The sequence below is a fragment of the Physella acuta genome, unplaced genomic scaffold, assembly GCF_028476545.2.
Source record: "Physella acuta isolate Inbredline_101_S28 unplaced genomic scaffold, ASM2847654v3 ptg000345l, whole genome shotgun sequence".
In the NCBI taxonomy this organism is placed as follows: Eukaryota; Metazoa; Mollusca; class Gastropoda; family Physidae; genus Physella; species Physella acuta.
Window position 1 is genome coordinate 729,349 of NW_026731864.1, and position 13,957 is coordinate 743,305.

Here is a 13,957-nt window from a genome sequence, read left to right on the forward strand (position 1 = left end):
AGACGTGGTAATGAATAATCTTAAATAAGTCATGCGGCAGGTTTCTGTATGTAGCTTCAACCTGTTACTCCGAGTTTCTTTCCACCCCCCTCCCCCTCCGAAAAATGTCAACCGCCCCACCTCCCCCGAACGAAATACAATTTATATAGAAAATATATACTTGTACCAGTGTACTCGGGTTATTAGAGACACGGCTTTATTAATACAGTTATCAGAAACTTTACACAGGGAATATGGCTAGAGGTCAGCTAACGTCCAAGCATTGAGTGACTAGTGGTCAGCTAGCATCTAAATGTTAAGTGATTCTAGTGGTCAGCTAGCGTCCAGGTGTTGAGTGACTCTAGTGGTCAGCTAGTGTCCAAGTATTGAGTGACTCTAGTGGTCAGCTAACGTCCAATGAATTGAGTGACTTTAGTGGTCAGCTAATGTCCAAGTATTGAGTGACTCTAGTGATCAGCTAACGTCCAAGTATTGAGTATTGGTCAGCTAAAGTCCAGGTGACTCTAGTGGTCAGCTAACGTCCAGGTGACTCTAGTGGTCAGCTAACGTCGAAGTGTTGAGTGACTCTAGTGGTCAGCTAGCGTCCAAGTGTTGAGTGACTCTAGTGGTCAACTAGCTTCCAAGTGTTGAGTGATTCTAGTGGTCAGCTAACGTCCAATGAATTGAGTGACTCTTGTGGTCAGCTAACGTCCAAGTGTTGAGTGACTCTAGTGGTCAGCTAGCGTCCAAGTGTTGAGTGACTCTAGTGGTCAGCTAGCGTCCAAGTGTTGAGTGACTCTAGTGGTCAGCTAGCGTCCAAGTGTTGAGTGACTGTAGTGGTCAGCTAACGTCCAAGTGTTGAGTGACTCTAGTGGTCAGCTAACGTCCAAGTATTGAGTGACTCTAGTGGTCAGCTAACGTCCAAGTGACTCTAGTGGTCAGCTAACGTCCAAGTGTTGAGTGACTCTAGTCATCAGCTAACGTCCAAGTGACTCTAGTGGTCAGCTAACGTCCAAGTATTGAGTGACTCTAGTGGTCAGCTAACGTCCAAGTATTGAGTGACTCTAGTGGTCAGCTAACGTCCAAGTGACTCTAGTGGTCAGCTAACGTCGAAGTGTTGAGTGACTCTAGTGGTCAGCTAACGTCCAAGTGACTCTAGTGGTCAGCTACGTCCAATGAATTGAGTGACTCTAGTAGTCAGCTACGTCCAACGAATTGAGTGACTCTAGTGGTCAGCTAACGTCCAAGTGACTCTAGTGGTCAGCTAACGTCCAAGTGACTCTAGTAGTCAGCTAACGTCCAGGTGTTGAGTGACTCTAGTGGTCAGCTAACGTCCAAGTGACTCTAGTGGTCAGCTAACGTCCAAGTGACTCTAGTAGTCAGCTAACGTCCAGGTGTTGAGTGACTCTAGTGGTCAGCTAACGTCCAAGTGACTCTAGTGGTCAGCTACGTCCAATGAATTGAGTGACTCTAGTAGTCAGCTACGTCCAACGAATTGAGTGACTCTAGTGGTCAGCTAACGTCCAAGTATTCGGTGACTCTAGTGTTGAGTAACCTTAACATCGAACACGGTGAGTGACCATGAGCTACATTGCTGCATGTGATCAACACGTGACCTGCAGCATGTGCTATCGAGATGTAAACCTTAAAACTGTGACATGCGCAGAAAGGTGATTCAGCATCACGTGGGGAGGGGATAATAAACAAAAAACATCGCAGCAAGCCAGTCGTAAAGTTAATTTATTCTGGCGCAGTCTTAATAAGAAAGAGCAGCTGTATAGCTGCTGAACTAAGATATCTTAAATAGACAGATCAATATCCCGAGGTTTATGGAGGTTCGCGCGACCCTTGATACAACAACGGTTTAACAGATAATTGGTAAAGAAAAGAAAAATCACAATATTTTGAAGCGAACTCCAAATGTATATAGAACATATATAAACACCCCCTTTTCAAACCTAGACATTTTTTTTGCCAGAAAAAAAAAGGTTATGTAAAACAATGTGTTATAATGTTAAATCTGTATTGAAGCATAATGTCTGGATGATATAAGGTCCTGTCATACATAGCTTTCGGATTAAAAACATAATGTCCAGGTGTGGGCAACTTTTGTTTTTAACAATCAAATATCAGGTAGTATTTGCCGCTAATTGAACCATGCTCTGATAATTGTGTGAGGGTAACCCATGGTCAGTCGAACATTACAAATATCAGGTGGCATTAATTTAGCCCAATGACCAATCCAATTAGCCCAATGGTCAGTTCAATTAGCCCAATGGTCAGTCTATCAGTACAAATATCAAAGTAGCATTAGCCCAATGGTCAGTCCAATTAGTCAAATGGTCAGTCTATCAGTACAAATATCAAGGTAGCATTAGCCCAATGGTCAGTCCAATTAGCCCAATGGTCAGTCCAATTAGCCCAATGGTCAGTCTATCAGTACAAAAATTAAGGTATCAGTAGCCCAATGGTCAGTACAATTAGCCCAATGGTCAGTCCAATTCGCCCAATGGCCAGTTCAATTAGCCCAATGGCCAGTTCAATTAGCCCAATGGTCAGTCTATCAGTACAAAAATTAAAGTAGCATTCGCCGCAGATATAATCATGTACATTAACCTATCGTGTAGCCAGTGGTCAGTCTACCAGTACAAAAACTAAGGCAACACTAGCCACATATATAACCATGCTCAGCTTACCGTGTAGCCAGTGGTCAGTTTACCAGTACAAAAACTATGGTAACACTAGCCACAGATATAACCATGCTCAGCTTACCGTGTAGCTAGTGGTCAGTTTACCAGTACAAAAACTATGGTAACACTAGCCACAGATATAACCATGCTCAGCTTACCGTGTAGCCAGTGGTCAGTCTACCAGTACAAAAACTAAGGTAACACTAGCCACAGATATAACCATGCTCAGCTTACCGTGTAGCCAGTGGTCAGTCTACCAGTACAAAAACTAAGGTAACACTAGCCACAGATATAATCATGCCAAGCTTACCATGTAGCCAGTGGTCAGTTTACCAGTACAAAAACTAAGGTAACACTAGCCACAGATATAATCATGCCAAGCTTACCATGTAGCCAATGTGTCTCTTCCTTGACTGTGGGTGCCTGCCAGTAGCCTTGGGTCTCTGCTGTGGTTGCCATGGTGACGTGCATGGTTGGAATTAAACACGAACAAAATCTTCACGCAGCCAAAAAAAAAATAACTTTCCAAAAAAAAAAAACACAAATATAGGCGTTTTCCAGGAAAAATCTCGGAAATTCACAAAATATTCTGTTCAAACGACGGCCACTGTATGTCTAAGAAATTTTTAAAAATTTCACCAAGAGAAAAAAAAATTTGAACGGACGTCATAAAATTGTCACAAAAATGCCAGCCAGGATCAAACAGTTTCCGGTGTGGGGAGGTTTCGGTGTCCTAAGTAAATATGTCACCCCGGAGAGTCTGGGCACCAGCCGCCGACCAGCTGACTGTGTGTGAGTGTGTGTGTGTGTGATATATCTCCGGAGCACGCGACACAGATTACTGCATGAGCTAGCCACCTACTTGTGCGTCATTACAGCGGTATAACTAACAACCTCCAGGCTTTATTTAAAGTCCTTGGTGACCCTCTTATGTAACGGTTCTATAGTGCATAACATTAAAACATCAAATGACGGTTACTCATCCAGGTTTTTTTGTTGTTGTTGACTCGATCCACTTTAATGAGTTACTCTCCTTTTTTTTTGTAGCACGCGCATTCCACTCACTCGAGCATCCCACCCTCGCCGGCTCATCCCGTGTTTACAAGTAGAGAAAATCCCAAAGCTACCAGCTGAGTACTCGAGTGATGAGCACACTTAGAGACTGACACTTGGAGGGCTGGTGGCCATTCAGTTGGCCTAGGTCATACGTCAACATTTAGCCTTAGGCTAGTTGACTCATTGTTAACATTTAGCCTTAGACGAGTTGACTCATTGTTAATATTTAGCCTTAGACTAGTTGACTCATTGTTAACATTAGTCCTTAGACTAGTTGACTCATTGTTAACATTAGTCCTTAGACTAGGTGACTCATTGTTAACATTTAGCCTTAGACTAGTTGACTCATTGTTAACATTTATCCTTAGGCTAGTTGACTCATTGTTAACATTTAGACCTTAGACGAGTTAACTCATTGTTAACATTTAGTCTTAGACTAGTTGAGTCGTTGTTAACATTTAGACCTTAGACGAGTTAACTCATTGTTAACATTTAGCCTTAAACAAATTGACTCTTCGTTAACATTTAGCCTTAGACTAGTTGACTCATTGTTAACATTAAAGCCTTAGGGGGTCATCCATAAATGACGTCACGCTTTTTTGACGATTTTACCTCCCCCTTCCCCTCCGTCACACGTCGTAACAAAAAGCCAGACCCCCCCCCCCTAAAATGACGTCACACCTCAGCCCGCAACCCCCCCCCCCCCTCCAAATTGCTGTTAAAATTTTTCTTAAAACATCGATATTTTTCCAAAATCTCGTCAGAGCTCTGTCAACAAAGAGTGTTTTAATCAATTTCCATTACCATTTATTCAAACCGTTTTCTAAAACGGCTAAAACTCGTTTTCTAACATTGCTTTTTTATAATGCATAAAAGTGACGTCACACCATCTGATCCCCCCCCCCTCCCCATCATCACACGCCTTCTCAAAATTATGGACCCCTCCTCCCCCCTACGAGTGTGACGTCATTTATGGACGACATCTTAGGCTAGTTGACTCATTGTTAACATTTAGCCTTAGACGAGTTGACTCATTCTTAACATTAAGTCTTAGACTAGTTAACTCAATGTTAACATTTAGACACTGACTGTTATATCGGGTATATATAACGTTAAAACAATGCACTTAAACGTCTAAACTCTAACCTGTAGTTAATATTGGATGAAAAAAAGTGATGGTAATCGTGTGGTAGACCAGTACAATGTGATGGTAATCGTGTGGTAGACCAGTACAATGTGATGGTAATCGTGTGGTAGACCAGTACAAAGTGATGGTAATCGTGTGGTAGACCAGTACAATGTGATGGTAATCATGTGGTAGACCAGTACAATGTGATGGTAATCGTGTGGTAGACCAGTACAAAGTGATGGTAATCGTGTGGTAGACCAGTGCAATGTGATGGTAATCATGTGGTAGACCAGTACAATGTGATGGTAATCATGTGGTAGACCAGTACAATGTGATGGTAATCGTGTGGTAGACCAGTACAATGTGATGGTAATCGTGTGGTAGACCAGTACAATGTGATGGTAATCGTGTGGTAGACCAGTACAATGTGATGGTAATCGTGTGGTAGACCAGTACAATGTGATGGTAATCATGTGGTAGACCAGTACAATGTGATGGTAATCGTGTGGTAGACCAGTACAATGTGATGGTAATCGTGGGGTAGACCAGTACAATGTGATGGTAACCGTATGATAGACCAGTACAATGTGGTGGTAATTGTGTGTTAGATCAGTACAAGGTGATGGAAATCGTGAGGTAGACCAGTACAATGTGATGGTAATCGTGTGGTAGACCAGTACAATGTGATGGTAATCGTGTGATTTACGAGTACAAGGGTGGAGAGAGATCGGATGGAGTGAGAGAGTAGGCGGGTGGAGAGAGGTAATGAAGAGAGAGAAAGGAGAAAAGGAGTGAGTGGAGAGAGAAAGAGAGAGAGAAAGAGAGAAAGAGAGAGAAAGAGATAAAAACAAAGTACAAGAAAATAAAGAACATTATAGAGTGTGGTATTTCACTCAATAGATATGTGGTAACATTTGGCAAATATCGAGCGACTAGTTCATTCTCTCTCTCACACACACATGAACACACATACACAACGAACAGCATACACACGCGTACAAAATAGTTTTCTTCAGTAATATCTAACGCTAGTGTGTAAATCGAATCAGACAGATTTTGGTGATATCTCCAATACAAGTAATCTGTTATGTAAATGATTCTCTGAGCTCTCGAGTTTTTGAAAACCACATGACTTTATTAATGCAGTGGATAAAAGTCAACGTGTTTAGTAGACGTGATAATAACATGACGTCTACACAAGAGATGGGGGAGGGGGGTCAGGTGGACAGTGCTGGTCACGTGACTCCCTTCATACACCACAGTCAAACAGATGAGATGAGACAGAGCTTCAAGTTCTAAGATGTCACACAGAGAACTAATTACACGCTTAAAATATACACAAGTTACTATAAATAAATTATTACAATGTTACCCCAAAACAATTGTTTTATGAATGTATTCTCTGAAATGGTGAATTTCAGTGAATATTCTACTTTAAAAAATGTTTTTTAATTATTATTTTCTGGAAATTGTTGAACGACTGGTAAAGTTGTACTGAAACGCCCACTGTTGTTTTATAACAATCGGAAATGAACAGTTGAAACCGCTTGTTATAAAATGTTAACGAGAAAATGGGGATACGTTGATAATGACCCAGTTTTTGGACTGTGGTGTTTTGTCACGGTTTTTAGGAAATATGTCAAGTCAGTGAATTACAAATAGAGTAGGAGTAAAGAATGGTGTTTTTTTTCCGAGAACAGGTTCATACCAAAGGCTTTTATTTTCAATGGCTTGTCTTTTTTTTGTAAAAATATTAGATCTATATTCTTTTGGAAGCTTTTGAAAGTCCCGAAATAAGTAAGATAATAATCTAAGGATTGGGTGAAGAATAGAAATCTAGGAACTTTATTGTTATCAGAAATGTCGGGGTTTTTTTTAATTAAAAAAATCTGTCACTTAACAGTTGTTTTTTTTTCTCTTTCTTTTTCTTTGCGTTATGGTCAGATTTTTTTCTAGTAAGGAGAAGAAAAGTCTGTTATTAAGAATCAAGTAGTAACGTTGACAAAGGGACAAAAGTAACGGCCAATGGACATGGTCAGAAAATCAAAAGTAAAGATTGGTCAAGGCCTTGTGGGAGAGCTTATAGAAACGTTCATAACATACAGACTAATAAGCGCACATGACATAGCACTTAAACAATTTACACCGGTCACGTGACAACCGTGGCACAATCCAATTAGGAAAGATAAAAAGTTAGATCTAGAACAAGTAAAACAAGCATGCGTAGTTTACCTAAACAAAATAGTTCAATACTTATTCAATACGGATATGCTATAATACACGTCACTAGGTTGGCAGTACCTTATGGCCCTGCATCGGTCGCACAACACACCAAAAAGAAATAACCCAAACACATCTGCTATTGTTTATATTAGGGTAGCCTCCCCTAACAAAGCCCAAAGCGTTGTTACATGTGGTTTAGGCTAAGAATACAAGGGGACATGATTCACCTGTTAATTACACCGCTAATGAAATATGTTAATTACATTATGTAATTAGTGCTTTTAAAAATGATCAATTACCAACCAGAATGCAATTAATCTTTGGGACTCAATGGATACCACACATCAGTAAAAGATTCGCTGACTTAGCAATATTATCACAAGTTTTAAGGAAACTTTTTGGTGACTTCAGTGGCTATTTATTAAAAAGGCATACCTGAGGTATAGTCCTGCATACAGATGGTATCTCTTACCCATATCCAAACCATAACCCTAAAATAAACCGCTGCAACTCCTTTGAATGATTCAAGGTGTTAACTTAATGAATACGTGGGTATGGCTAACTAATTTAAGGCAAATATAATTCACAAGAAGGGGCTATGAATGAAGTGATGGCAGAACTTATTTAACATGGGGTTATCCACAAGTTGTGGATATTATTATATATATATATATATATATATATATATATATATATATATATATATATATATATATATATATATATATATATACATCCAGAAGTTAGTGATAAATATCCAGATTTTACACATATATTATAATATATATCAAAAAGTAATTGATTTATATTAACAAGTTGATATATGTGCAAGTTGATATACTCACATTGTTGATTATAATATACACAAAGTGTTATATGAATATATATATATATAGACCTATATGTATATATGTGTGTGTGTGTGTATATATGGTGAAGACACCCAACCCGAACTCATACGGTTCACAATCGGATTTTGTCAGTGAAGGCGATAGAACTATTAAGAAAGGTAAGGTGAAAGCGCATATTGAACTTATAGAGTTCGGTACCTCCAAAGAGGTTATATATATATATATATATATATATATATATATATATATATATATATATATATATATATATATATATATATATATATATATATATATGTATATATATATATATATATATATATAATAAATTTCTATCCTCACAAGGCCAGTTCAATCCACATTATTTGCTAGCCTTACACCTGTGTTTCTTTTGGGCATCTCTTTGGAAGAAGTTTTGAATGCCCCCCCCCCCCCCCCCTGGGAGAGAAAAGTTCAAAAGAAACCCTCAATTATATTCATGTCCACCTCTACCATCACATTTCTAGAGCATTTTCTTGTTGTAGATCAGCAACATATCACTCTGTAGTTTTATATTTCAAACAACTAGTTCCATTTTCAGTGACTTTCCTATCCAAAATGAACTGTGATTCTTAACTTATGCTTATGTCTAAGGTCAGGATAATGCTAAAGAACTAGCCTTACTTCTGGGTTTGATGTTATTTTATTAACAACAATTCTAGGTAGCTCTAGGACTCCAGGATCTGCTGCAATAGTCATTGCCAAATAATAATTAGTGCCAGTTTGAACTTTTTTATTTTTGAGTAACTGATAGGCTAAAGTGAAAAACTGGCAATCCTAGACCTATGCTAGATCTTGATCTAAAATAGAATAATGTTTGAATGGTTGTTATTATTTTATTATACTGAGTTTTAGTCATTAGTGTGCTGAAAATGCATAAGAATTACAGTTTATTAAAGAAGCAAAGGCCTAAACTGCCCTAAGCCCTAAACTCTCTATTCTAAAGTCTTAACTCAAACTCATTACTCAACTAAACTGCCGTTATAACGAGATCTTAGAAATCTAGATTCTAAAATCTTAGCTGGAGAATCTAGATCTAGATTTATTTCGGCCCTAATATTTATTTAATATTTAAATCTAGATTCTAGATCTAGAATCTAGATTCTAGTTTGTGGGAAAGATTTTAGAACCGCCACGCAAACACTCGTCCGGTGAGTGGCATAGATCTCATCTTTAGATCTTGAAGCTATTTTCGAGTTCCTAGCTAGAATTTCTAGATCTAGATCTAAATAAAATAATAAATTTGGTCCACCAAGATATCAACAAATCGTGGGATCATCACAGACTAGCCAAACAATGCTATAAAGCAACAACTAAGGCTAAGAAGACTAGCAAAGAGTGACTAGGGTCTAGTAGTTAGTGTGTTTATCCCACCGTTTCTCAGTATGGACCAATGACCTAATTTCTTGTAACACGGATCGTCTATCCGCCAGAGTGGTCGGACATTTTGCAAGAAGTTAGTTAAACATTCCCTAACTATTCGGTTGGACTTTGGACTATACAAAACTTACCTTCTCCTGATGAACTGTCTGACATTTGTGAAGTTAACTTAGATTAACCTTGACTTGAATTGTTTCAGAAAACACACAGTATAATTTGCTTTAAAATAGAAGAACACAGTGTGTAATTGTGACCCACCAAAGCAGGCGGGGCAAATAAATCACGTGACTTTTAAAAAAAGACAAGGTCACCACTTGTTTACATGATCAGCTGTTGGCTTGCTGAAAATGTTGGTTATTTTGCTTTAAGTTTTAAGTATTTTATTTCTGATTATAACAAAATAATATTGTAGTTTTTAATAAAGTATGTAGCATCGTTGTGTAAGCTATTTAACTGTAACTGTGGTTTATTAATTTAAAGCATAGGGGTTTTATCACAATCTATTCAACACGAAGGGGAACTTAGGAGGGTGGTTAACAGTTAATGAAAGGCGTTTATCATTTTCATTACGTGTAAGCCGACTTTAAAGGCTTACTTGTTATACGATCGACAATGAAAAAGACCGATATGAACTATACTAAAGGCTGACTGACAAATAGGCCGAAATGCAAAAGGTTGACGTGTAGCCTAGCCTAAAAGTTGAATACTTAAATTTTGAATTTTTAAAGTATTCAGGTGGTGTTAAGTGTTATGCTGCACAACAGCAACACAAGAATGAGTTCGATATTCACCCCAACGTTATGCAACAAAAATATTTTCACTAACGGGTCGCCAATAAACGACGCTACATTCCTAGAGTGGAGGTGAGGGGGGGGGGGTCAGGCCATTGTGACCTGATGTCATTATGGTCGAACCTTCATTGGTATTTTAAGTTATTAGATTTAAAATAGGCGTCTAAGATGGCGGTGTCTGTCAGTGTGTTTGTGGTTAACTAAAATTTTACCCATCTCCGGTGATAAAGTACATGTCTTGAGTCAACTTACTATTATGATAAATGTAAGCACTCTAACCGTCATGTGAGCCGACTGTTACGAATGTTACACATCCAAACACGAAAGACTTTTATCCGAAGGCCAATTTGCCGAATGGACACTTGCCGAATGCGACAAACGCCTGAATGGACACTTGCCGAATGCGACAAACGCCCGAATGGACACTTGCTCAAATACGACAAACGCCCGAAAAGACACTTGCCCGAATGCGACAAATGCCCATTCAAGTGTCCATTTGGGAAATCGGCCTTCGGACAAGTGTCTTTCGGGAATTTGTCGTAGAATAAAGCTAATTTATTGGCTTCGTTACCCACGTATCAATGTGTCTTTATGTTCAAAATGATATTCTAACATGTTTTTTTATAATAAACAAGGTAATTAAAAAGTCTAGTGACAATTTTAGCGCAATTTCCTTATGTTATCTAAAAAAAGCTCTGTCGTAGCGTAAATCAAGAGCAGGGTTAGTAAAACCATTGGTAAGTTATTAAAACGTTTTTTATTAATTTTTTTTTCAGTATTTTACATGTTTTATTTACAATAGAGTAACATGACTAAAAACCATTGCGCGCCTAGCTACCGAACGTGATGTCGCAGCCATTGAACGTGATGGCGCAGTTATTGAACGTGATGACGCGTGTGGTGTGGTTGGATAAAATGCCTACTAATTCGGTCCAAATTTTAATTAACTCAAAAACATTTTTGTGACCGAACGAAAGGATATTTTTGAAAACTTTCTTCGGCAATATTGTTCTAAATTATGGCAGGAATCGATTGGTACATGTTTCAAGTCGCTAAGTGGTCTGGTTGCCGAGATATGGGCAAAAAACTGCATTTTTTCGAGGTGTTTTGGCTTTTCCGGGAAATCCATGAAAGAAACCCGGAATTTTTTTGGCCTATGTTCATCCTGGTAACTTGCTTAACATATTTGCTTTTGGAACTAGTCCTCGATATTGCTTCGTTGAGGAGGAGATACGACTTAAAGCTGCGGACACACATCCATCCATCCATTCATCCATTCCCAGAAAAGCCGAGTTAATAAACGCAATTCTCCAGAATGGAAATTGCGCTAAAAAATAGTTAGCAATAGCAATAAAGTAGTAAAAAATGAAAGCACTAGTCGCTCTAATATTTTACACAACAGATCGACCCCAGTCCGCGTCTGTTTTGTTGCCAACAAATTGTTAAATTATTCTTAGTTAAATTAACTGTCATGGGATGGCATGATTGGACACTTCTCACCATCTCTGAGGTGTTAGCTAAATTACTATTATATGTCTAGTAATTATTTGTTTGAATATTTCTAGCCTTAGTTAAACCGGAAGTGGATTTTGTACTTATTTCACAAATGTTATAAAATATTCAATTTTGGTTGAAAAATATACTTTCTGGCAACAACCAAGTGGAACCATTTGGAACCAACTGTTCAAGCCTTATTTTGTATAGGACTGTATAGGATAATCCAGCTGGCTTACGTAGCGAATAATTTTCAGACTAAGCCACAACAAGATGAGACAAAGCATTTTTCGCAAAATAAAAGTTAGGGCAAGCGAGACATGCCTTTGCGATCACGGAAAATACAGCTCATGTTTTACACGACTACACCTGGTACTCTCTGAGAACAACGATAGGCTTACGTCAAGGTTGCTGAGTTGGAGATAGTTGTGCAGTTCGTCTGCAATGCCGAACTAGTGGTATGAACCTGCAATGTAAGACACACTAAAGAACGAAGAAGAAACTAGATTACACGGGGGGGGGGGGGGGGGCGACATAACGAACGTTAGACCTTTTGACAAAGACCCCAGTGTATAGACAGACTCTCAGAAAACTAATGCTATGTGTTAGCATGGACAACATTTTCTTGGTTCTTGATTTTCCAAAGCTAATTAAGGGAGCTAACCCAATCTAATTACACTATGTAATAACTCATTTTTCTAGTGGTTTACCTTTAGCAGATATTTAACACAACACATCTCAGGTCCGAAATGTTATTTCCTTTCTAACAAGAAGTGATCAGGACAGCAGGCCAAAACATCTTTCTAGAGCAGTGATTTGAGATTTAAATACACGTTCTTGATAATTCTCCTTCTAGGCCTCTACAAATAAGTGTGTTTTGTCTGTAACAGTAGGCCTAGTATGGAAGCCCACATCAACTATTTTTAAAGACATCTTTCAAAGTGTGAGGGTGACTTGACATCCGGGGGACACTTAAAACTTCCACTGGCGTATGGGGGATTTCGTTGTAGGGGTGCCAGCTTCTGGATATATATTTATACAATAATGAGTCGGAGACGCGTGATCGGATGGTATAGAGCTTTCGACCGCGAACACGAAAGTCTCGTCCATGAGTCCACAAAGCTCAACTTAAGTTAGAGAAACCAAGGTGGCTTGAACCTTTGTCTGGATTTGTCTGAGCAAATGGATTTTTTTGAGCTCAGTCTGGACTATACGCAGAGGCGTAGCGACGGGGGGGTGCGGACCGCAGCGGGTGACACCATTTAGGGGGTGACACCAAGGCAAAAAATAGCAAAATATATAGAGAAAATCTTGAGGGGGGGGTGCAAATCGAAAGTTTGAGGGGGGTGCAAATCGAAAGTTTGAGGGGGGGGGGGTGCAAATCGAAAATGTGTAAGTTTGTCCCCGGGAGGGAAGGGTCGCTACGCCTCTGGGGGTGACACCATTAAGTACCGCACCGGGTGACACCCGACCTCGCTACGCCACTGACTATACGTGCTGGTGATATTCATCACTTTTATTCCACATGCAACAGTATTATTTAAGATATGGTTGAATGTGCTCGCAGAAATAGGCGCCTTCTTTGGCCAACAATTTAAACACATGTGCACGCCGACCACAAGACAGGCGCCTTCGTTTACTAACAGCTTGACAGGCGACAACCTTGAGATAGGCGGTTCAATTTGCAAACAGTTACAAGAAGACACCAAGACAGACGCCTCAATTTCACTTTCATTAATTTAGTTATTAATCACTGAATGATCTTGCTTCTTTTAATTAAATTTTATTTCCCGTAATTACTTGTTCACAATCCTATTTAAAATGCTTGTTTTAATTACATTTTTTTGCCAAAGTTGCGCCACTGACACTATATTTTCTATTTCATTTTTTTTTTACTTTTCGTCCGGTGGGGCAATGATCATGCTGCTATTCAAGTTTGTTTTTGGTTTATTGTTAGCTGAAGGCTATTTAAATTATTTTTTTGTTGTTGATACAATCTTAAATATGGTCGCATGCCCCCTCCCCTTGCTCCCTACGCTCCGGCTTTCCCCTCTGTTCGATTCGCTAGATCAGAGGCGTAGCGAAGGGGGGGGGTGTACACATGTCCCCAGGCGCCGACCTTAGGGGCGCCAAAATGGGTTATAAAAACAAATTAAAATCTCATTTTAGCTGCATTTTTTTCATTATAACTATAAAAAAAACATATGGAGAGGGGTGGGGGGGGGTGCAAATGGAAAGTTTGAAGGGGAGGGGTGCAAATAAAAAATTGAAAGGTTGCTCCCGTGGGGGCGCCAACTTGAAAGTTTGTCCCCGGGCGCCGGGAAT

General features: G+C 39.2%; 1 protein-coding gene across 1 annotated transcript in view; it reads right to left on the reverse strand.

Moving 5' to 3' along the window:
• Positions 1-9,626, reverse strand: part of LOC131941076 (hepatocyte nuclear factor 4-gamma) — a 56,977-nt gene extending 47,351 nt beyond the window's left edge. The window contains exon 1 of the mRNA XM_059300061.1: positions 9,479-9,626. Within this exon, the coding sequence (XP_059156044.1) occupies positions 9,479-9,503 (25 nt within the window). The 5' untranslated portion in view covers positions 9,504-9,626. The remainder of the gene's footprint in view (positions 1-9,478) is intronic.
• Between the last annotated feature and the right edge of the window lie 4,331 nt (positions 9,627-13,957).